The sequence below is a fragment of the Chiloscyllium punctatum genome, chromosome 6, assembly GCF_047496795.1.
Source record: "Chiloscyllium punctatum isolate Juve2018m chromosome 6, sChiPun1.3, whole genome shotgun sequence".
In the NCBI taxonomy this organism is placed as follows: domain Eukaryota; kingdom Metazoa; phylum Chordata; class Chondrichthyes; order Orectolobiformes; family Hemiscylliidae; genus Chiloscyllium; species Chiloscyllium punctatum.
In genome coordinates this window covers 52,875,418-52,899,081 of record NC_092744.1, presented here as the reverse complement: position 1 = coordinate 52,899,081, position 23,664 = coordinate 52,875,418, and the positions used below count along the sequence as shown (strand labels likewise).

General features: G+C 38.7%; 1 protein-coding gene and 1 long non-coding RNA gene across 2 annotated transcripts in view; one reads left to right on the top strand and one right to left on the bottom strand.

Moving 5' to 3' along the window:
* The window catches only part of LOC140478966 (transient receptor potential cation channel subfamily V member 6-like), a 124,587-nt gene that overhangs the window by 25,003 nt on the left and 75,920 nt on the right, over positions 1–23,664 (bottom strand). Inside the window, exons 6-9 of the mRNA XM_072572673.1 lie at positions 19,135–19,307; positions 11,592–11,738; positions 7,435–7,638; positions 2,740–2,826 (exon numbers count right to left, since the gene is read on the bottom strand). Coding sequence (XP_072428774.1) covers positions 2,740–2,826; positions 7,435–7,638; positions 11,592–11,738; positions 19,135–19,307 — 611 coding nt within the window. The remainder of the gene's footprint in view (positions 1–2,739; positions 2,827–7,434; positions 7,639–11,591; positions 11,739–19,134; positions 19,308–23,664) is intronic.
* LOC140478969 (uncharacterized) lies at positions 11,684–13,515 on the top strand. The gene is made up of 3 exons (XR_011960911.1): positions 11,684–11,774; positions 11,943–12,108; positions 12,988–13,515. It is a non-coding gene; the product is annotated as an uncharacterized lncRNA (long non-coding RNA).

Sequence of the window (23,664 nt, the reverse complement as noted above, 5' to 3'; positions counted from 1 at the left end):
ACTGAGATGAGTCGAGACTCCTGCGGTCAGATGGTGGTGAACCGTTGGAGTTCTCCACCACAGATGGTGATGGATGTCAAGTCATGGAATATATTTAAGAAAGAAATAGATAAATTTCCAGACAACAAAAACAACATCCGATCTGCAAAGAGAGCTAGAGTGTGGCATTGAGATGGAGAATCAGCCACGATCATGTTTAATTTCTTCACGCTACTGACTCCATATTTAGCTATGCAAGGTGAAGGGATGCTTTTAGTTAGAATGCAGAACTCCAAAACTTCAATACTAGCATCAAATTGGCATTACATACTGATTGTTATCACTGTCTGTCTATGCTGCATACTCTACAGACATTGTGTGCCCATACTAACCACTCTAATCAGGATGGTTTTCAATAAAGCTCTCACCAGAAATGTATGAATCCGAAGTGGCAACTATTGTGCCACAAGTATGGGTGCTACAGGACCAATTTTTGCAGCCTTAATTTATTTGGGGGAGAGAAGGCAAATGAGGACATCCAGCAGTCTTCATAGTACACATAGTTCTATAACACACATTTCATCAGCATAAATTGGCTATAACACGATTGATAAATTGTGGACATTGTTTGCATGACATAAACTTTCTGCTGAACGGGTATATTGAGTTTTCTATACCGCTAGCTTCTACAGCGCAATTTCTATAGCAGTTTCCAATAGAACAATTTTATATAGCGCAAGGTTGCAGAGGAACACAACTGTCACGTTATAACAGAATGACCTGTGTAACCTTTAAGGTTATCCAGAAGAGAGACAGCACAAAGCCAAGTCCAAAAAACTTACTAAACTGCAAGTCTATATTCAATAGATGAATAGGTATGAATTTTTTTTAAATGACCCTAGAATCTTATATCTGCAGTTTGCTTAAGTCAGGAGAAACATTGTTGACAAAGAAAAATAGCAAGGTATGAGTTAGAAGATTATCTAAAAATCACTCCACAATAGTTCAAGTCAGTTATAAAATTTGTGCTCAGCTTCCACTTTAGATGCTGATACAGAAATTTAGAATGAAAATAAGATAATACAAAAATGTAACAACAGCAGATTCATGTTTATAACTAACACATGGAGTCAATGTAAGACTTATTTAAATATGACATGAGACAGCTCCTATGGTATTGCACAGGAGTCAAATTTAGAGTTCAAATAGTGTGTGGTTAGAGACGGATAGCTCAGTGTCAGACAGCAGTTTTTTTAGTAGTATTATCTGTGAAACAGTCAGAATTCAACATTGTGGTTGACAATCCATTAAAAAGCTTCAGCTGATGGAATGCAAGTGTTCTGGTTCCACCAGTAATGGGTTCAGTAGCAAGGGTTCAGTATATGGGGCATAGTCTGACATGGATGACCACAGACACAATTTGAGCTGTTCCTCATGTCCCAAGACCACATCTTCTCATGACCTGTGTTTAAACAGTTGAGGCCAATCCAGACTTTCCATAGGGAATGTTAAAGCTTGGGAATGCACCACTCACCACTCAGAATCCACCACTTAGCAGGCTGTGGTTGGTGATGGTGCAATTAACCCAGAAGCATGCCATCAAAAGGTAATGCTATTGTCAGTTTCTAGGGTTTGGAGTTTTTTTTAATCATTCATACTATGTGGGTGTTGCCAGCTAGGCATCATTTTTACCCAAATGTAGTTATCCAAGAGAAACTGGCTTCACCTGACAACAAGGTGAACTGGCTTCTTGAATTGCTGCAGCACATTCGGTATAGGTGGATCTACAATGATGTTGGGGAGGGAGCTCCAGGATTTTGACCCAGCAACACTGAATGAACAGCAATATATTTCCAAGTCAGGTTGGTGAGTGGCTTGAAGGGAGACCTGCAGATGGTGTTCCCACGTATCTTAAATCCCTGTCCTTCCAGTTAGTAGTGGTCATGAATTTGGAAGGTGCCACATATGAAGCTTTAGTGAATTTCTGCAGTGCACCTTGTAGATGGTACATACTGGTGCCACTGGGTGTTGGTGCTGGAGAGAGTGAATGTTTATGGATTTGGTGCAATCAAGCGGGCTGCTGTGTCCTGGATTGTGCCAGGCTTACTGAGTGATGTTGGAGCTGCCCTCATCCAGGAAAGTGGGGAGTAATCCATCACACCCGAGACTTGTAGACAGTGGGCAGGCTTTGGGAGTTAGGAGGTAAGTTATTCACTGCAGGATTGCTAGCTTCCAATCTGCTCTTAAACCATGCATTTTTGTGGCTCATCCAGTGTGTTATAGTTGGGTCCATGGATTTCAGGCAGTGTATGGAGTTTTGTTTAATTTCCTCTCTTAATAGGTGGTGATTCATTACCCTCAAAGGACGCTCCTGTCTAACAGCTAATGTATGTCCACATATGGTTCAATATGATGCTAGCACAGAAAGCCACTTGAGCCATATTTGTTTCAACTTCCCAGAAATAACCCTCATGACTTCCCAGTAGTTCTCTACCACTAGTAAGGGAGTCAGCAACCTTCATGTAGTCCTGCATTTTAAGTAATTTTCCAAATCTGAAAACTTGTGATCAAGTGAAGAAGACAACTGAATCCCGGCCAGCAAGCTCTCAGTCTGAGCAAAGAAATCACTGATAATTCCGTAATAAGTACATCAGATTCATCCCCTCTGCACTACATTGCTGTAGAATTTAAACACAAAAAAATGAAGCGTGGGGATAATCATCAAACTATGTCTGGAAGCCAGCACAGTCATTTACATACCTCAGTAACTAGGATCAGAACAGCACCCACAACGGTCAGAATTTCTCCTGCTAATCGAGCAAAGTCTTCAGCAGAAGCATAGGCTTCCTGCAATAATAAGAGTTCACAGTCAGAATTATTATCTTTAATGCTACACCAGAAGTAATTGTTCATTGTTTATTTAGTTGAGTAATATTCAAAGTAAGAGTTGTCCTATTCCATTTTTGCTTTTTCTAGCCCATGTTTACAAGTTTCAACGTAGAAATTTCAAAGCAATTAATTAAGCTGAAAACCAAAAGCAGAAGGAAGAACAATGATAATTAAACGCAACATTTTAAATGTAGAGAATTCCATATTTATGAGATCAAAGAATAATAGCATCTATAGACTTTTCCCATAAAATTTATTTCTGTAGTGCTTGACGTCATGGTGATGGGAATGCAGGGGTGGGGACTTAACTTCTTGATCTTTGATAATTTTGGTTAAAAACATTGATTTTTGGTTGGAGTTAAATTTGTGAATTCCTAACTGTAATTCTATCAAACCCACCTCCTCCATTCAAAATCAATTAATGACATTATCAATATGTCAGGAGGGAGGCCATTTTGGTCTGTTAAGATCATTAATGAACAGCTTGCCGTAGATAATAGAAAAATGAACAGATAATTGAAGTCAATGAAAATTAGTGAGCTTTTTGAGTGAAAGATTAGTCATAATAATGAGTAATAGACAGTACAGTGTATATTATGCTTGACAGCTGGTATTAGCTGTCAATGTGAGAATCTCGTAATGAAACAGGAGAGGATAGTACTAAAGTACGGGAAGACATTTCAAGAAGTATTAACCAGACAGTGGCTTCACTGCAGCACCCTAATAAAGCAGAGAACAAGATGACCAGGCATGGATGGGTGAGAGTATAATCCTCTGAAAGACTTACCTTTGATGTCCTGCTCCTTCCACCAATCATCAATTTTAACCGGTTATTCTGAGCATATGGCAAAAACACCCAGAATCCACTGAAGTCCTTCTTTAAATATGTAGATTAGCCAAACCTGAAATGTTATTCTGTTTCTCACTCCACAGATGCTGTCTAACCTTCTGAGTTTCTCCACTATTTTCTGTTTGTACTTCAGATTTCCAGCATCTGCAGTATTTGGCCTCAGGTTGAGTGTGTTAGCTGTCCACTGAAATTGCCTTGTAATTCACTGAGTTATTTTCGAGAAGGCAACTCATCACTACTTTCTCATGTGCAATTAAGTTAAATAAGAAATGCTGGCTTACTGGGGACATGGACATCCCATGAAGAAAGAAAATGACAGCAGGGGTTTCAAATTGCAGCTACAAGTTCAGAATACATTATAAAAGTTGTGGCGCAGTAGTAGTGTCCCCACCTCTGTACTGGGAGAGCCGGATTCGAACCCAACCTACTCCAGAGGTGTGGAATAACATCTCTGAACAAGTTGATGAGAAAATAAGTAATAATAAAAATTAAAAGTTCAATGAACTGCATGCAAAGTTTAATACCATTATAGGCAAAGTCTTCCTTGGGGTGGGGCAGTCCAGAACAAGAGGGCATAGGTTTAGGGTGAGAGGGGAAAGATATAGAAGAGACCGAAGGGGCAACTGTTTCACGCAGAGGGTGGTACATGTATGGAATGAGCTACCAGAGGAATTACAACATTTAAAAGGCATTTGGATGGGTATATGAATAGAAAGGGTTTGGAGGGATATGGGCTGGATACTGGCAGGTGGGACTAGATTGGGTTGGGATATCTGGTCAGCATGGACAGGTTGGACTGAAGGGTCTGTTTCCGTGCTGTACATCTCTATGACTCTATGGTGCATTTACACTCTGATTCATAAAATAACATCATGCTGGAGGAGATTACCAAATTCTGCCACGTCAGTGCCACAACATCAGACAACTTTTCCTTGATACAGAACTTGACACACTGACAAAAATCAACAATTACTTTTGACCAGCTCAAGAAATGCACATGAAGTAACATCAAGCTGACCCTTAGGATGGAGCTGCTTCTCTATAAGACCTGTGTTCTCAGCAAAAAAACAACTGTGGATTTTGTAAATCAGGAACCAAAACAGAAATTTCTGAAAAAGCTCAGCAGGACTGGTATCCGAAATCAGAGATAACGTTTCAGATAGAGTGACACCTCCACAGGATCCTTCTGAAGAAGGGTCACTTGACCCAAAACATTAATTCTTATTTCTCTCCACAGATGCTGCCAGACCTGCTGAGCTTTTCCAGCAATTTCTGTTTTGGTTTCTGTGCTTTCAGGGCCTTGTCATCAGGCTGTGAAACACAGACAAGCCTCAATTGTCAAAGGAAGAAACTCAAGAGTTTCCATCTTTGTTGTTAATCCAGCAGGACAAAATGGTGAATGTGGCAGTTATGTCAAAGGCAGAGCTCCAAAATTTTTGACCAATCATCAAACAGACAAGGCTTTAATAGATTGGACACATCCACAGAATGCAAGAGGTTACACACATAAGATTTCCACTATAGCAAAGAAGCCAAGTCACATGACCAGTGGGATGCCCAAATCTCTGCTTTAAGGATTTTTTGCATATATGACACAAGGACCTAAATATTGTTTAGCAAATCTGCGAGTCAATGGCTGATGAGAAAGGTGAAAAGTGAAAGGGCACTGCTTTGGCAACAGATATAAGCACCATCTCACAGTGGCATTTGGGAACTTTATGTGCAGCATGGGCCTGCTCCTCAAGGATTAACATCAGCCATCAGCAACTGTGCGCAATATGAAGACTCCCATCTGAAATGGATTATTTGCTGCGTGCCCATCAATATCCCTTGATGGGACATCACCAGAATTATAGGCCAGTGAAGCAGAATTCCAGTAAATATTTTCAGCTGAAGATGCAGACCCAACCAGCTGATTGTGGTGAAACACAGTTAACATAACTTAGAGGGATACATTATAACAATGAGGAATGAAATGTTATAAACAAGACAGAAAGGCAAATACGGCACAAAAATGTCAACTGAGAAAAAGAGCCCTGAGAAAAAGAAATCTAAAATCATGATTAAAAATAGAAATAAGTGTTATCAAATGAGCAAAGAAAAACAGGACCAAGAAGCAAAAGGACAGATGGAGGATCGTGAATAAAATTGGCAACTGCAAATCAGCAGCTTCTTTTATATCTTCCCTGATCTCTATTTCAGAAGAGATACAAAACAAATGATCAGTATACTACCATCTGTTTTCCCCATTACACAGTCAAAATCTACATCAAGACAGACAGACAAGAAGAAATTAGGAAATTCAAAAGGAGACAGAAAGGAGAGGAATTTTTGACAGGTATAATCTCTGACTGGCTAATCATGACTCCAGAGCAGAAATGCTGGAGAAATGTTTCTAGATAGATGCAATTACAAAAGAAAATACAAAATGGAACACATCAGTTGGGAACCTGAAATGAGTAACATCTACAGAAGTTATTTTAGGAGCTTTGTCACAAATGAAGACTCAATACCTTCTATTCCCTGAATGAAATATCTAACAGTAATCTTATAAAACCGTGCCCACAGTAAAAAACAGTTAGAACCACAATTTTGTGAAATTAACCAATTTGCCATCTAAATTTTACAAGATCTTCAATGAATCTAAGAGGATTACCTCAGATTACAACAGGATCTGGACCAGATGGGCCAATGGGCTGAGAAGTGGCAGATGGAGTTTAATTCAGATAAATGCGAGGTGCTGCATTTTGGGAAAGCAAATCTTAGCAGAATTTATACACTTAATGGTAAGATCCTAGGGAATGTTGCTGAACAAAGAGACCTTGCAGTGGTTCACAGCTCCTTGAACGTGGAGTCGCAGGTAGATACGATAGTGAAGAAGGCGTTTGGTATGCTTTCCTTTATTGGTCAGAGTATCGAGTACAGGAGTTGGGAGGTCATGTTGTGGCTGTACGGGACATTGGTTAAGCCACTGTTGGAATATTGCATGCAATTCTGGTCTCCTTCCTATCGGAAAGATACTGTGAAACTTGAAAGGGCTCAGAAAAGATTTACAAGGATGTTGCCAGGGTTGGAGGATTTGAGCTATAGGGATAGGCTGAATAGGCTGGGGCTGTTTTCCCTGGAGCGTTGGAGGCTGAGGGGTGACCTTATATAGGTTTACAAAATTATGAGGGGCATGGATAGGATAAATCGGCAAAGTCTTTTCCCTGGGGTCAGGGAGTCCAGAATAAGAGGATGTAGGTTTAGGGTGAGAGGGGAAAGATATAAAAGAGACCTAAGGGGCAACATTTTCACGCAGACAGTGGTACGTGTATGGAATCAGCTGCCGGAGGAAGTGCCGGAGGCTGGTACAATTGCAACATTTAAGAGGCATTTGGATGGGTATATGAATAGGAAGGGTTTGGAGGAATATGGGCCAGGTGCTGGCAGGTGGGACTAGATTGGGTTGGGATATCTGGTCGGTATGGGCGGGTTAGACCAAAGGGTCTGTTTACATGCTATACATCTCTATGACTCTGTGACTCCATAACAATACAAATGTTAAACTACTTTGACATCACCAATTTCAGAATTGTACGATATTCAATTTAACTTTGTTAATGTAGTCTATAACAACTGTTCTAAACAGTATCAACAGTTGACCTGTTTAATTTTATTAATTTTGCAAGTTAAAAAAATGTCATTTACACATGAATTCTAATATTTGTGCTTACATTTAGTGGTTTTGGAATCATGATAGTGATGTTGTCCCCATCAGGGCCAGCTGGTGTAAGAGGACGGTACACACAGCAAACCGTAAAAATGATTGTGTATAAAAAGTAAAGTGCAGTCCACAGCAAGAAATACTTGAAGCCATAATTAGTCCACTTATGATGAAGTACTTCTTTCACTGGAGTAATCTTTAATAGTTTCCGAGCCTACAATAATTAAAAAAATGTTACTATTACCACTTGCAACTTTACAAGGAACATTACACCATACACTGGTTGGTTTCATATTGAACACGTGAAATATCAAAATATCCAATAACAATTTTGCTTTTGTATATGATTTAGAATGTAACAAAACATTCTACTGTGTTTCACAAAGCAGAAAAATAAGTACTGAAGTAGATGGGTTTGGAGAGGGATGGAATGTCAACTATTAGGTCATGGAACTCCCTCTGGGGCTAAGCAACTGAATGTATAAATGATAAAAACATTATTGAAGTTGGCATCTTGAGGATGGGGAGCCAGTGTTCACCAGCAGGGATTGAAGTGAGGGCAGGTAGAATAAATAGGATATTGACAGCAAATTTCAAATGGTTTGAAATTTGTCGGAGGAGGAGCTTGGTAGACCAGCAAGAAGGACATTTGAAAATCAAGTCTACAGGAGATAAGGAAATGTGATTTGATGTTGGTAAGAGTGAGTGGAGTGGGAGGAGGGAATGACTCCATGTTGTGGAAATGAAAGTAACAGTAGTATAATTGTGGTGCTTATTAACATACATATTTGGAACTCAGCATGAATACACAAGTGAGAATTTACTTTATTGGTGCCCCGCTGTGTTCCACTCAGAATTTTACAAGTCAGATCTTAAAAAGGGCATTTTACACTGCAAGTATTTGCACAAGAGAAGGATGCAGTGGGATAATTGGAAGCACATGGATATCACATTAGTAATTGCTTTTAAGGGTACAAATTTATTATTTTTTAACAAATAAGACAAAGTTGCAGGAATAAAAGCTTTCACCAGCAGCATATGTCATGCAAAGCTTGACAAGCTGCATTGTTTTCATTAGCTACACATCTCTGCTTCACATTAAAAGTTCATCGTTGTTCTGGCAGCTGTGTAATTTCAGGAAGTGGGCCATTGTAAGTCCCAGATCAGAGATTGACACCACATGTGCATTGTAGGAGTGGTTCACCAAATAAAATCACCCAAAAGTAAATGTGTAGGTGAAGGAAAGGGGATGCAATGTTGCAAATGCCAGCTTACTGGAGGGGGGTATCACATATTAACACTGTTGTAATGAATTAACATTCATAAATTAAAAGGTCCGGGCTACCAAAGAAGGTTGTTAAACCTTAACAGACCTGTTAGTTACATAGAGCAGAAAGTATGTGCTCAATGTGTTAGAATATGGAGTAATCCATTCCTCTTCAGCCAAGACTTCAAAGACTATTCTGACCAGTGTGGAACAAGTATTCAGTCACATAAACAGGACTTTGGCACCGACCAGTATGAAGTTTCTGTTGACAGTTTCCTTCGAAACACACATTATTATGGAAGTGAGGTAGTGGAAGGACTGGAGGATGGTAGGGGATAGCACTGACAGGAGTTTTCAGATTGTCACCAATTTTTGCATATTGCACTCTTACAAAGCCATTGAAATGTAACTTTTCAGATTGACTACAATGGAGAAACCAATGATTCTCAGGTAACTGCATAGCACCATATATCACTACATCACGGTAGACAGGCTTTGGATCCAGGAAGACAAAATTCCACTTTGATAGGTTGTGAGAAGGCTGATAGGTCCAGTCCAATTTGCAGTTCCTGCCACTTGCGGGGCAGGTTTGAATGGATGAGGTGTTTGGAGGTTTGTACATTCTCTGACACCTTAAACTCATCTCTGTACGATTTCAATAAAGCATCTCAATGTGTTCTGTGCCTTCCCAAATGAATTATTTCTATTTTGGTTTATTACAAGCCAGAATCTCCCACGAGTTGGCAGAGATGTTTGATCTCTTCAGAGAGGTTTTGATGACATTCCTAAAGTGCTTCCATTGCCTTTTTAGAAGTTTCCTGTGCTGACTGGGTTCCATGTATGAGTGTTTTTCCTTCTGGAATCTGGTGTCGTGCATATGAATGACATGATTAGTTAGTGCTTTTGTGCTGGGTGATTTAGCTTGACAGAGGATACTGCTATTGACAAACTTTCATGCAGTCGGATTTGGAAGATCTTGCAAAGGTACCAGTAGTGGAGTGCTTTGAGGTGCCTACCTATCTTTGCTGCTGGATTCCTGAATACATTTGTAACAGAACACCTCTTCCAGGAATCTCCAGCACAGAAGCCTGCTAAAGGTGAATGGGTAATTTTTAATCTGAAAATTTAGAAATGTTGTTTCCTGGTCAAAATATCTGACCCATGACTTATTAATGTTCAACCCAGCTGAAAGGCTGCCTGCTTTTGCCCACTTTACTGTCTCATGGATCAGCCCTTTGTGTGATACCCTTGCTGAAACCTAAGTGTATCAACTCTAAAATTCAGATGCCTGGGAGAATCATCCATTCATTTCTAATGTTAAAGGCTATATCTTTTTCATACCAATCCTGTCATGGCCAGGAGTTGAATAAACAATATGGAGCTGAGGTCACCTTGGCCTCAGTGCAGAGGTCTGATGGTTTTCCAATCCACCCTCAGACTCCCATGTCCCAGTGCTACCAGAGGTCAAAATCTCCACAATATCTCAATGGCAGATTGAATTGTGAGGTGAAAGTTTACTGCCCCATGTACCTCATCTGGAATTTCTGGACTATACTTTTCACAAAATGTCCATTGTCAGTAGGTCTGTTTTGTAGTTGAAGAGCTTAGTAAATTTGTTCGGTAAGATCTTTCAATATATGCTGCATAAATCCATGTTAACCCACTCTCACTATCAACATGTTTTATCAATGCATTTCACTCAATTGCCTGAATAAAACTACTAATGAATCTGCTTCCTACACCATTTCAGATCCTAACAATTTGCTCTGTAAAATATTTATCCTAATTTATTTTGCCCACTACTAGAAATCTGAATCCACTGTTCAACAACCTGCCTGCTATTAGAAAAAAAATACTCCTTATTAAAACTCTTCATTATTTCCTGTTTCCTTGGGTTATGCTCCCTGGGTTTTAAGTGATTTCTTTTTAAAAAAAAGACTTAAATTGTTTTAAATGCTCAGCCAGTGTTCTGATTTATAGTTTCAAGTACTCGGTTATGATGTCCATGAAATTGAATTGAGACTTACTCTTGAGCAAGCTGCAATGCTTGGCTGCCTGTTCCTTTACAATCATCTGAGCTAAAGGGACTCTCTATACACATAAAAGGCAATATTCCCTCAAGATTTCTATTTGTGGTTCGGCTATGTTCTTAAGTGCAGGCCCTTCAGATTTTTTAGTACGGTAACTTAAAGTGGTAGCACACAGCTTAGAGGGAATATTATTTACAAGCATCCCTGCATTTGCACACCACCAAAGTAAAAATAAGGTGGGAGGCCTGCTGAAATCACTCCTGGGTTCTGGACAAAAAAGTCAATACACCTTAGGGGCAACCCTGGAATTCATGAGCATTGCTCTGAGCAGCTTTTTTATGATGATGAGTTTTTGACCTTTCTTTCTTTCTGCTTAAGATCAAAATGTTTCCACACCCAAAGTGTGGGCATCAGCCCTCATGGCCTTCTGCTTCAGTGTGGACCTTCAAATCTCAAAAGTCATAATGTACACACAGAAGGTAGAGAGATCGGTTTCTCCTGTAATCTGGAGTCATTTTTTTGTTTACTTCATTATTCCTCTGTATATATTATCATAGTTGACATATTTACTTGTTGTATCAGTGTTAACATTTGAACCAAAACCACCAATCTTTGTTCTATAACATAATATCAAGTTTCTGTACTTTAAAAAAAGCAACTGTCAATCCCATTTTATTTTCTCTCTTTTTGGTACTGCTCATGTTGTTTCATCCTCCTTTCTAATTCATTTCTTCTTGCCTATTACAATATCTTCTATCTCTAAAAGCACATTGTTATCTAGTTGATTCATGTGATGCCAATTCTTTCTATTTAGCTATGTTGTACATATTGCTATTTCTACCAGGAAGTTAGTATTTCGAAATAACTGACCTCCTTCTTCTTGCTAGAGCATAAAATGTCAAGGACGGAGAGTTCATCACCCCACGTATCAATTCCTGTCAGATCATACAAGGTGGATGATACAGGTCCAAAGGCCCAATAGATCTGTTTTCTCTTCTTCATGAAATGACTGAACATCTGCAACAAAAGCACACGAAATGTATCTTGAGTCAGGTAAATATAAAATGTGCTACAGTTCTAATGCACAAAGAGAAAGAAAAATAAAGGAATTCTTCGACTTGGAACAAATTACTAATTCAAATTGACATTAACAGACAAATTAGCATTTTGTTTTAATTACTAATCATTCCTAATTTGAAAACTGATGTCAATTTTAACCAGGAGTTCGATTTGAGTAGATAGAAGAGTGGAGTCGGCATTAGAGATCCTATATACTTTAATTTGATGCAAAGTTTTATGGATATTTACTAAGTTCTCAAGATTGAGAAGAAATTATGCTTGGAGCAGCAAAGGCTCAGACTTTTCAACTCCTCCTAGCCCTACAAAGGTCAGTTTTAAACTTATGTTTCAGGGAGTCTGCTTCTTTCTTGGGAGGTCTGGTGGTGTGGGCCAGCTTTTGTTTGTTGTGTCCTGCTTAAGCCAATGGTTACTAGGTCTATGGGACGCCAGTGACAACATGGAAGCCTGATTTACATTAATTAGCATGGCTACTGCTGAGTCAGCTGGACTCAGGTCCCTTAAAAGTAGCAGTGTTTAGAGACCATTTTAAACGCAAGGCCAGCCTATTTGTACTAGTCCAGGTGAGTAAACGCAGACTCCTAGAGAGTGAACTAGAGTTCAAAATTAATCTCAATGTTCAAATAGAATGTTAATCATAGAATGTTATGGGGCAGGAGTATGACTGTCAGCTCGTTGTCCTTGCAGCAGCTCATTGAATGAGCATCATTACCTTTTGCCAATCTCCTGCTTTCTCCCCATAACCTTTGTACAATATTTTTATCCAACTAATCATCCATTGCTCTCTTGATTGCCTCAATTTGTCGAAATAAAAGTGTCAAGGTACAGGAATCTGTAACTCAGCACCATCTTTGAAATTCAGTCAACAATCAACATAACCTTCTCATCTACAGCAGACAGATTGCTATTGTATCCATGGAAAAATAGGATGTTTATTGTACAATGAAGGGGATCAAGATTTGTTGTGAAGTACTTAATTGATAAATACTACCTGCAATAAAACAAAATTTAAAACACTGTAGATGCTGTAAATTTGAAAGAAAACCAGAAGATGCAAGAAACATTCACCAGAGTGATAACATCTCGAGAGAGAGAAGCAGTATTATTGTTTCATGTTGATAACCTTTCACCAGAACATCTGATCAAATGCCATCAATCTGAAACTTCAACTTGCTTTTTCTCTCTACAGGTCTCATCTCACTCACTGAAGTCAATCTGTAATACAGAAGTTAACATCATGCTGACTCCAAGGTATACTTCCTAAATTCTGTAAGCATAACTCAAAACTTATGAGGGTGCAATTCAATCTGACAGGTTTCCACTACGAAATAGGTTGAGTATCCAGCCTCAAACCTGACATAGCTTGGCAGTCAGTTCCCTGGGCAAATATTACCAGCTCTGATGCTGAGATGGCCAAAAACAGGATTTGGGTGGCAGGGGGCAAAAGTAAAAGGAGCTGAGCACAGGCTGGTGAATGCTTATGGTATTTTGATATAGCCAGGAAGATGAAGATCTGGAATAACACAAAAATATATGTGTTGCACAAGTTCCATCTATTTGCTGATCAATTACAATCATGGTCCTACAACTCCAATTTGGCAGGCGTTGCATATACAGGGAACATCAGGGGTAGAAATTCTCCACCTGTCCCTAGAACAATGACAATTTACACCAAAAATAAATCAGTGCAGCAAGTGTTCAATTTCTCTCCGTATAACTGGACTACAACACAACAAAACCTATAATTTATATATCAGTACATGTACACCCAGTTCCTATCACACTGGTACAGGAAACACATATTTGTCTCAGTTAACCAAGGCAAATACATTTCTTTCAAAATATTGGCTCACAAACAAATATTTGTTTGAATAATCTTTAAAAGAGGAAATTCCAGTATTCTGAAATGTACTGACAAACACTTCATAAATATTAAATACCTTATTAACAGCAGAATCAAAATTTTAATAGCCTAGGAATCAAGAAGTAATGTTAACAATCTCATTTTAAAAAAACAATTAAGTATTAATTGATTAGGTTTCTGTTCACTTAACCACAATTGGATTTTGAACCCTTAAAGAGACACAATCACTATCTTAACCTCAAAATATATTTACTTTAAAAATCTGCATCCTTCATGGCATTTCGAGCTTGTCTGCTGGCTGTTTTGCAGACAGAGCTGAAAATAAATCCGGATCTGGATCTGCCAATTTCTGACAGATTCACTTTGAGATCAAACTAGTGCACATCACAAATAATGGCCAGTTAAACCAGGGAATGTTTATTTACACTAAGATCCTTCTCTTCCCCAGTCTGCTTACGCTAGTTTATAGCCATGATTAACTAAGGGTGTTACACTGAAAGGCATAAGTGTCACTCAGCTTTCAGGCTACAAAACCTGTAGGCCAGTCCTCTTGTAGAGAGAGCCAGTGAGGGCAAATCTTAGTCATAGAGTCATAGAGATTTACAGCATGGAAACAGACCCTTCAGTCCAACCCGTCCATGTTAACCAGATATCCCAACCCAATCTAGTCCCACCTGCCAGCACCTGGCCCATATCCCTCCAAACCCTTCCTATTCATATATCCATCCAAATGCCTCTTAAATGGTGCAATTGTACCAGCCTCCACCACATCCTCTGGCAGCTCATTCCATACATGTACCACCCTCTGCATGAAAAGGTTGCCCCTTAGGTCTCTTTTATATCTTTCCCCTCTCACCCTAAACCTATGCCCTCTAGTTCTGGACTCCCTGATCCCAGGAAAAAGACTTTGTCTATTTATCCTATCCATGCCCCTCATAATTTTGTAAACCTCTATAAGGTCACCCCTCAGCCTCTGACGCTCCAGGGAAAACAGCCCCAGCCTGTTCAGCCTCTCCCTGTAGCTCAAATCCTCCAACCCTGGCAACATCCTTGTAAATCTTTTCTGAACCCATAGGACATTATTACTAATAACAGTTGGAGAGGGTCAAACTTTCTGGTTTGCATTGCTATTACTTGCTGTTTAAGATGTGTTCATAATTTCTTACTTTCTTTTAACTAGATGACACACCCCTGGCAGTTTGGTAGGGTCTTAAGAAGATTGGTATGTGTAATTCAGTATATACAGTTGTGCATAATCCCAGAGATCTTTGAAGCTATTTTGAGGAATTACAATGGTATTGTCTTCAAAAAGGACATTATCAATCTAATCAATTGAACAATGCCACAAAAGATACAGCAATGTACATTGCATCTAACACTCTTCTGTCCACCAGGTTGCACTTCCGTTCATCAGACTTCAGCATCACTCCTGTTGAGATGCAACTTTCTTGCAGCTAATTAGCTCAGACTTCATAGAAAGGAGCAAGAAATCAGAACTAATGAGTTATTGAACACATTTATCAAACTTATGTAATCTAGCTAGAAAATAACAATGAAATTTTAACGACAAAATATAAATGCAATGAAACAACGATACTCCTTTCATAAAACAAAAAAAATTGTCCAAATTTCTATGCCATTATAGAAATTTTTGTTGAAAGCAAGTTTCTAATAAAAGTAATACATTAAGATGATACAATCCACAATACTTCAGCCAAACGGATTTGGGATTTTTTTGTATCTCTGAAACTTATTTATATTTTTGGAGAAAGATTCTATTTATTTCAATTCATTGCATCAATTTTCTTGTTTGAGTTTCTGTTTTTGCATACATGACACAATCACACATGCACAGGCCATACAAGAGCAGTCAGGTATGATTTTGTTAATGATTGAAATTAGTCTTTGTGCAGGTATTTTGAGAGTGATATATAATCATTTTCTTTTCCAACCTTTTGCAAACATCCATGTTGTATATGCATGTTTGGTATCTGTTTGCAGCCTAATGTGACCAAGACATTGCTTCCCATGCAAGCTTACACAAATTTATTTGAGGATCTTTTCAAATAAAAGCTTTGTAAATGAATTTGGTACTATAGATCTTGAGTATTGCTGAAAACAGGCACATTTTGTCAAACATTCATTAAAACTATTCATAAGAAATATGACTGTAAAGGGAAAACAATATTTTATGCTGTATGAGAAGAGAGTGCTGATTGCTTGAAAAGTTGACTTGGATATGTAGAGGCATTGCCAGGGAGAATGCACCAGTTAGGTGATCACTGACAGTCAACTGTCAAGTTTGTTTAAATTTTAAGTGTTTGACTTGAACTAGTCCTGATGAGTACAAGGCAATAAGGTTTCAAAACATTGTGTCTTTTTTCAGAATCATGAAGACTTTTTAGTTTACTGGAATGGCTTTCATTTTTGTTTTTTTTTCCCTAGTGGTTGAAGACTGATTAATCTTTATGCAGCAAGTCATTGCACATCCAAAGATCAGTGACCCTAATGTGTGTGCTTTACCAAAATTATGGGCTTGAGCTGGGCAAGAGTGGAGTTGCAGAAGACAATCATATTGAGGTCCAACCCATTTTAAAGCTTATATTTCACCAGAGTCAAAAAACCCTCCAATGGCCATGAAAATGGAAAAGATTTAGCCTGTTTTAGATATTATAGATTTTCCAGGCTCACCACGGAGGGACAGTCTTTCTATTATACTAAGCAATCGAGGAAAAAAAAGCTGCTCGTCTCTGTTCCCTGCACTCACCCCCACCTACTCCATGTACATCACGCTCCTACTTGCCCTAGTATCACTGTAAATATGAATAACATGAGTCTTCCCCACACTCTCCCAGCCCCATGACAAGCACATTATATGTCAGGACTTCTAGTGTTGCTATATTTCAATATACATTTATGGCCCTATTCTCAATTATCTGGAATACCATAACTTTCTCACCCCTAGCTGTCACATCTACAACGGCCTTCTGTTTTTCTCCAAACTATCTCCAACACTGCCTTGCTTATACTAAGGAGCTACCCAGTTTCCTTTTCCAGCACTGCAGAATTCCTATGTTCATTAGATTACACGTCCACTTGTCATACTTTAACATCTCTCCTGTTGAGATGGATGGAGACACACAGTGACAGGTCTTAGACAAATGGAGAAAGATAACAATAGAGCTGCCTAAAAATGTACATATAGCATTCTACTCCAAGCTTTCATATTGCACATACTGAGAAGAGTTACTTCAGGCTCATTTACAATTCACTGCATTGTAAGCTAAGCAACTTACTCCTGCCCCTATGCTCCTAGCTTCCCTTCCTAGTGTGCTTAGGTCATTGGACACCAACACAGGCAGCTTTTAAATTGAACATTTAATCGCAGCAGCCACTTGGAAATATGACAGATTATGGTTTCCTCACTGGCATTCAAACACTCATACATGGCCAAGTACAGTACTAAGCTGACCAACCTCAAAAGTATGTGGGGGATTGGAAATCAGACACAGGCAAGGTGATGTCCATCTCCAAATAGTTTTTCATACCATTTAACTAAATTTGCCATAAATCATCGGCGGATTTATTTAATGGAATTCAATTGTTTTTAAAAAAGGAAATAATGTTATCTACATTGTACAGTAACACAGCTTGTCAGATCAAAACTTAAGTATGCATTTTACAGTCCTCCTCAAAACATATCAACTTTGATTTTTCATGTGTTGAATAGATTCAAGATCTGTCTCAACTCTGTGTTCTAAATTCAGAAATATTCATTTTAAATCTTTCACACACTACTATCTCTTTCCAGCTGCATTGTGCACCTGATATATGAAGTATTGCACGGAGTGATTGAAGTGGAATTCTTCATGTGATGTGGGATGGTTGACAATTGGGCAGCTAACTGAGATGCAGAATTGCCTGACAACTAATGTGGTGTGAACAGTATTACTTATGACACGATCTACAGCTACTTCCCATTTTGTAACATAACCTGTACACAAGCAAGAATTGACTTCCTTGGTTTATACTTAAATACAATAGCACAAACTGAACAGAATTCAACAAGGAATAAATATTTTAAAGGAAGTTGACAGCCTCTTTTGTGTTGAGATTCCTAGTTTTTGGAATGACTACTATTGCTCCAGTTACAATATCTCAAGGTCGACAGGTCTGGAAAAACTGAGTCTGAGATTCATAGATGGGTTGAACCTTGCATAGTCTATGGCTCCGTGGGTGATGGAAGTGAAAATCGGCTACAGTTACATCTTGACTTATTGTGGTCAGTGCCAGTGGTCCAAGAGCGCTTCAGTGGGTCCCATAAACAATATCTGGCTACTGACATGTTGGACCCCTCCCTCCACAATCACAATGTTACCCCATCCGCAACCTACCTTGCTGGCAGCAACTCCGGCTCAATTTTCAGACTTCAATCAGGTGGGTTGCGTCCAAATCCAGAACAAAAGGACTCAATCTTAAACATAGAGCTAGTCCATTCAGGCGTGAAATGAGGAAGCATGTTTTCACGCAAAGGGTAGTGGTAATCTGGAACTTGTTCCTCCAATAGGCTGTGGATTCTGAGTCAATTGAAATTTTCAAGATTTAGATTGATAAATTTGTTTTTGCTTACTAAGGGTATCAAGGGATATGGAACAAAGGCGGATAAATGGAGTTGACATACAGATCGAACATGATCTGGTTGAACTGTAGAAGACTCAAGAGGCTGAATGGCCCACTCTTGTTCCTATGTTCTTGCATTCTGTTTGCTCAACAGAAACTTGATTTTGTTGCCTTAAAAAGACGTAGATCCACTTTAGCAGTAAAAATACATTATCACATGAAATGCATAATGTTTCTGCCTTTCTCAATTAGCCCAAACAGTGTTGCATCTGATGTACTGAGGGGAAACTGAAGGATTGCATTACCTATCAAATATTGAGCTTCAGAATAATTCATTTGATACTGAATTAACTAATAATGAATGGAATATGCAATTCACCAACTAAAACTAAATCTAAACTCATTGGATATGGAACATGTCAAAATTTGGGCACCAGCTGGACTGTCCTTTGCTCTATGTATAAAGTTGAAGAAAAATAATTTTACTCGATGAATGATGTTTGTAGACATAAAATAATGCATTTTCTTTAACTCTAACACAGGAGAAACATCCAAGCTGGTTACACACATGTGGACAGTATTGTACAAGGTAGAATAGATGTATTGGAGTATTATTTGTATTTTTCCTATGTTACTGAATGATTACCATTTCAAAAATGGTTTCTATCTGCTATGAAGCTTTATGAGGACTAATTGCCAAACTAAATGATAAGGTCTATTATTTTTGCAATATCTTCTGTATAAAAATCATGACAAAAGCTTGCATTTTATGACATCTGTAATTACTCTAAATATCATGTCAAAAAACTATCACCGTCTGAAACTAAATGAAGTAGAGCTGTGTTATCTTACTGCTACATCTCCTTCAAATGCTGACAGTTTCATGGGAGTGAGTCCATCTTTGTTGGTGATATTCTCCAAATACTCAATCTTTTCCTTGGATATAAGTGATGAAATAAAATTGTACATTCTGCAGGCCATGCTCTTATTTGGATGCAGCACAAGCATGTGGAAAACGGTGTTACCTGTAAAACAAAATGTTAAACAGATTTAGATTTAAAACACTTATTGAATCACCATGTATATCTACAAGTCCAATATTGTAGGAACATTTGATATACATTCAGGACCAATGCTGTATGGAACATAACAATATTTCACTGGAAGGATCATGTTCTTTTCATGACAACCTACTGCTCTTCAATTTTGTATTATGTTTATTTCAACAATTACGACCTATGAAATAAGTTTTCAAAATATTTTGTTCATTTACCAACAATTTTAGTACACTTAGCAAATAGCTGTGGAGGATTGTGATTCCATTATAGAGCTGGAACTGGGAAGGCAATACTACAGAGCATAGAGAAATCAGGATTTTGTGTCTGGGATTTTTTTGTATCAAATTGTATAATTTTTGTTGGGCTGTTTTTCAAGACGTTTAAGTCTTAGAAGAAAGTTTAATGTACTGAATATTTTGCTACCTTTAAGTAGTTCACACCTTGGTCTGTCATCATTGGATATTCTGGTTTTAAGGTTATGGTTGTCTCCAGAAAAAACAAACTTAACATTCAGGGTAGACACATGCAATTGAAGGGATGACATAGTTCAATGATTTTGTGCTGATTCTATAGCAACTAAATTTTGTTTCTTTTGATTTGTGACAGTTTCTGTTCAGTTGCATGTTCATGCTCATTTTATTTTGTCCTTATGTTCTTCCATATACAACACTATAATTTCATGATATCTTGCATATCTGAGTATAACATGGCATTAAGCCACATTCAGCCACACATTTTCAGGTACTAACCAAGATGTCAATAATATATATAAACATGTAAAATATGGCAGTTTTAACTGATTAGGATGAAGATATCTGCCATCTTGAAGTTAATCCATGCAATCATCAATCTTTAGCAACATAAAAGATGGCTGTCAAATTAAATGTAAAAATGTTCTAACCCAGATTAGAAGTCTCAGCATTATAGTTTAAGTATTGCAAAAGGTACATTTCAGGAATATTGTACTAAACCTTGTGTACCAGCATCATGCTGGAGGGTTTGAATCACAAACATTGACTGGGACTTTTCCCCAGACACTTGATGTTGAGAGGTGACCTTATAGAGGTTTATAAAATCATGAGTGACATAGATAAGATGAATAGCAAAGGTATTTTCTCTATAATGGATGAATTCAAAATTAGGGGGCATATTTTTAAGCTGAGAGGAGAAAGATTTAAAAGAGACCTGAGAGGCAATCTTTTCAAATGGAGGTAGTTTGTATTTGGAATGAATTGCCAGAGGAAGTGGTAGATGCAGATACAGTTACAACATTTACAATACATTTTAGTAGGTACATGAATAGGAAAGATTTAGAGGGATCTGTGCAAAACACAGGAAAATGGGATTTATTTAGTTTGGGAATATGGTCAGCATGGACTGGTTGAACCGAAGGTCTGTCTCTGTGCTGTATGACTCTATGACTCTATAACTAAAGTGCTTTTGGAAGCTTAAGATAAGATTGCAGTACAAAATAGCATATGCCTATGTGCTCATTCTAGCTAGTGTGTCAAGTATACACACCTTATTGAGACAGTTACAACTGAACTGAGCTGGTCATGCAGCCAGAAAGTCTAACATTCACTTACCAAAGTGAATCTGCTATGGAGAGCTTGAGTCTGAGGTGCACTCTCATGGTAGTCAATGTAAGCACCACAAGGGCATACTGAAGGCTTCACCTAGGAATTGTGAAATCGACTTCGGTCCTGGAACAATCTCACCCAGGATCAGCGCCTAGCGCAACCAAATAAAAAACAGTGCGGCCTCCTTTGAAAGCAAGCAAATATCAGAGGCAGAGAGAAAACCCCGAGCCAGCAACTCATCTAAAACTCAACCTAATTCTGCCCTATTTGTAGGAGCATTTGCAGTACTGAAACCCAGCCAAATACCCCAGATGATAATCTCAGCTACCTTCACTTTGAAGGATGAACACAATGACTAAACCTCCATACCTCATCTCAATGTCATAGCCAGAAGGTAATACTATTTGCTTTAATTTCATATTATATAATTGACACACCATGAAGATGACTTAGGTGAAGACCACAGAAGTGGTAATGAGCTGATTCTTGTATGGTTAGGAAAATTCTCATGAGTTCACAGAAAGTCCCGTTTTCCAACTATGTATTGAGTGGTGAAATATTCTCGTTAATGGACTGACAAGAGACTTATTTGTACATATTAACCTTCATTAACATCCTCATTATGATGCCATTTTGCCTCAATGATATGCAGTTTCCTTTGCTACCACCCACTGGATAGAAACTAGATGGTAACAATTTCCAGCATGGAAGTCAGAGCTGGCAACTCTAATCACCGACATGTCAGAGCCTGCTCCATGGCTTCTAAGGAAGTAGAAACTAAATAAATGCATTTTGGTATACTTTAAAACAACAAACAACTATGACTTTTAATTTTCTTCATTCAGAAAGAGGAAGGCTAAGTACAAAATGAAATTAAAGAACCTAACTATACTGTTTAGAGTCATAAAGGTGTACAGCACAGAAGAAGGCCCTTTAACCCATTGGGTCATTACTGGTCAAAACCAAACACCTAGCTATTCTAAACCCATTTTCCAGCACTTGACCTTTTATGTCTTGGCATTACAAGTGTACATCTAAATACTTCTTAAATGTTGTGAGGGTTTCTGCCTCTACCACCCTTACAGGCAGAGAATTCCAGATTTCCACCCCCCTCTGAATTAAAAAAAAATCTTTTCTCCTATCCCTTTCTCAGAAGGGATGACAGAGTGGCTTAGTGGTTAGCACTGCTATCTCACCGCGCCAGGGACCTGACGTTGATTGCACCCTTGGGGATTGTCTGTGTGGGGTTTGCATGTTCTACCCGTCTCTACCTGGGTTTCTGCAGGTGCAAGTTTTCTCCCACAGTCCAAACATGTGCAAGTTAGGTGGATTGGTCATGCTAAATTGTCCATAGTATCCATGGATGTTTACGCTAGGTGGATTAGCCATGGTAAATGTGAGGTTATGGGGGTAGGGTGGAGTTGGGCTGGATCTGGGAGGGATGCTCTTTGGAGGGCTGGTACACACTTGATGGGCTAAATTGTCTCTTTCCACACTGTAGGGATTCTATGATTCTATACCCTCTAAGCAGCCTGTCCCTTACCTTAAATCTATGCCACCGGTAATTGATTCCTTCAACAAGGGGAAAGGTTCCTTTCTGCCTATCCTGTCTATGCCCCCTCAATTTTATACATCTTAATCATGTCCCTCCTTAATCTCCTCTATTCCAAAGAAAACAATTCCAGTCTATCCAATCTCTCTTCTGGACTAAGACTCACCAGCCCAGGCAACATCCTAGAAAACCTCCTCTGCATCCTCTCTAGTATGATCACATCCATCCCATGAACATGGATTTCAGAACTGAGCACAATACTCCAGCTTTGGCCTAACCAACATTTTATACAGTTCCAGCATAACCCCATTCCCATTAAATTCAATGCCTTCTTAGCCATTTTATCTACCTGTCCCACTACCTCAAGAGTAAATGTGCACCCCAAAGTCCTTCTGATCTTTGGTGCTTCCCATGGTCCTATCATTCATCATGTATTCATCCTTGACTTGTTTGACCTGCTCAAGTGAATCACCTCACACGTATCCAGATTGAATTTTATTTATCACTGATAGCCCATCTGACCAACCTGTCTCCATCTCCCAGAAATTTAAAGCTATCCTCCTTATTAGCTACCAGCCCACCAATTTACATATCATTCACAAAATTACAGTTGAATCCTCTTACATTCAAGTCCAAACTGTTAATATACACCACAAACATTGATGCCAGTGGAACCCGCTGGACAGAGACATTCAGCTGCAAAACACCCTCAACCATCACTCTCTACGTCCTGCCATTCAGTGAATTATGTATCCAATTAAACAAACTTCCTTGGATTCCAAATTAATTCTGTTCCTCAGAATTGCATCCAATAGTTACCCTGAAGGTAGACTGACTGGCCTGATTTATTCCCTGCTCTTCTTGAATAATGATGCCCACATTGGTTGTTCTCCAGTCCCCCGGCACTTCTCCTGTGGCTAGAAAGGAATTGACAATTATTGCCAGCATACCTGCTATTTCCTCTCTTGCCTCACTCAACAATCTGGGATATGTTTCATCCAGCCCTGGAGATTTATCTACTTTAAGCCTGCAGACCAACCAATCTCCTTCTCTTGCTATGCAAATTTCTTTAAGTATATCACAGATGCCTTCTCCCTGATTTCTATATTCACATTGTCCCTCAAATTAATGAACACCAAAGTATTCATTTCAAACTCTATCTATATTCCCTGGCTTCATACACAAATTATCC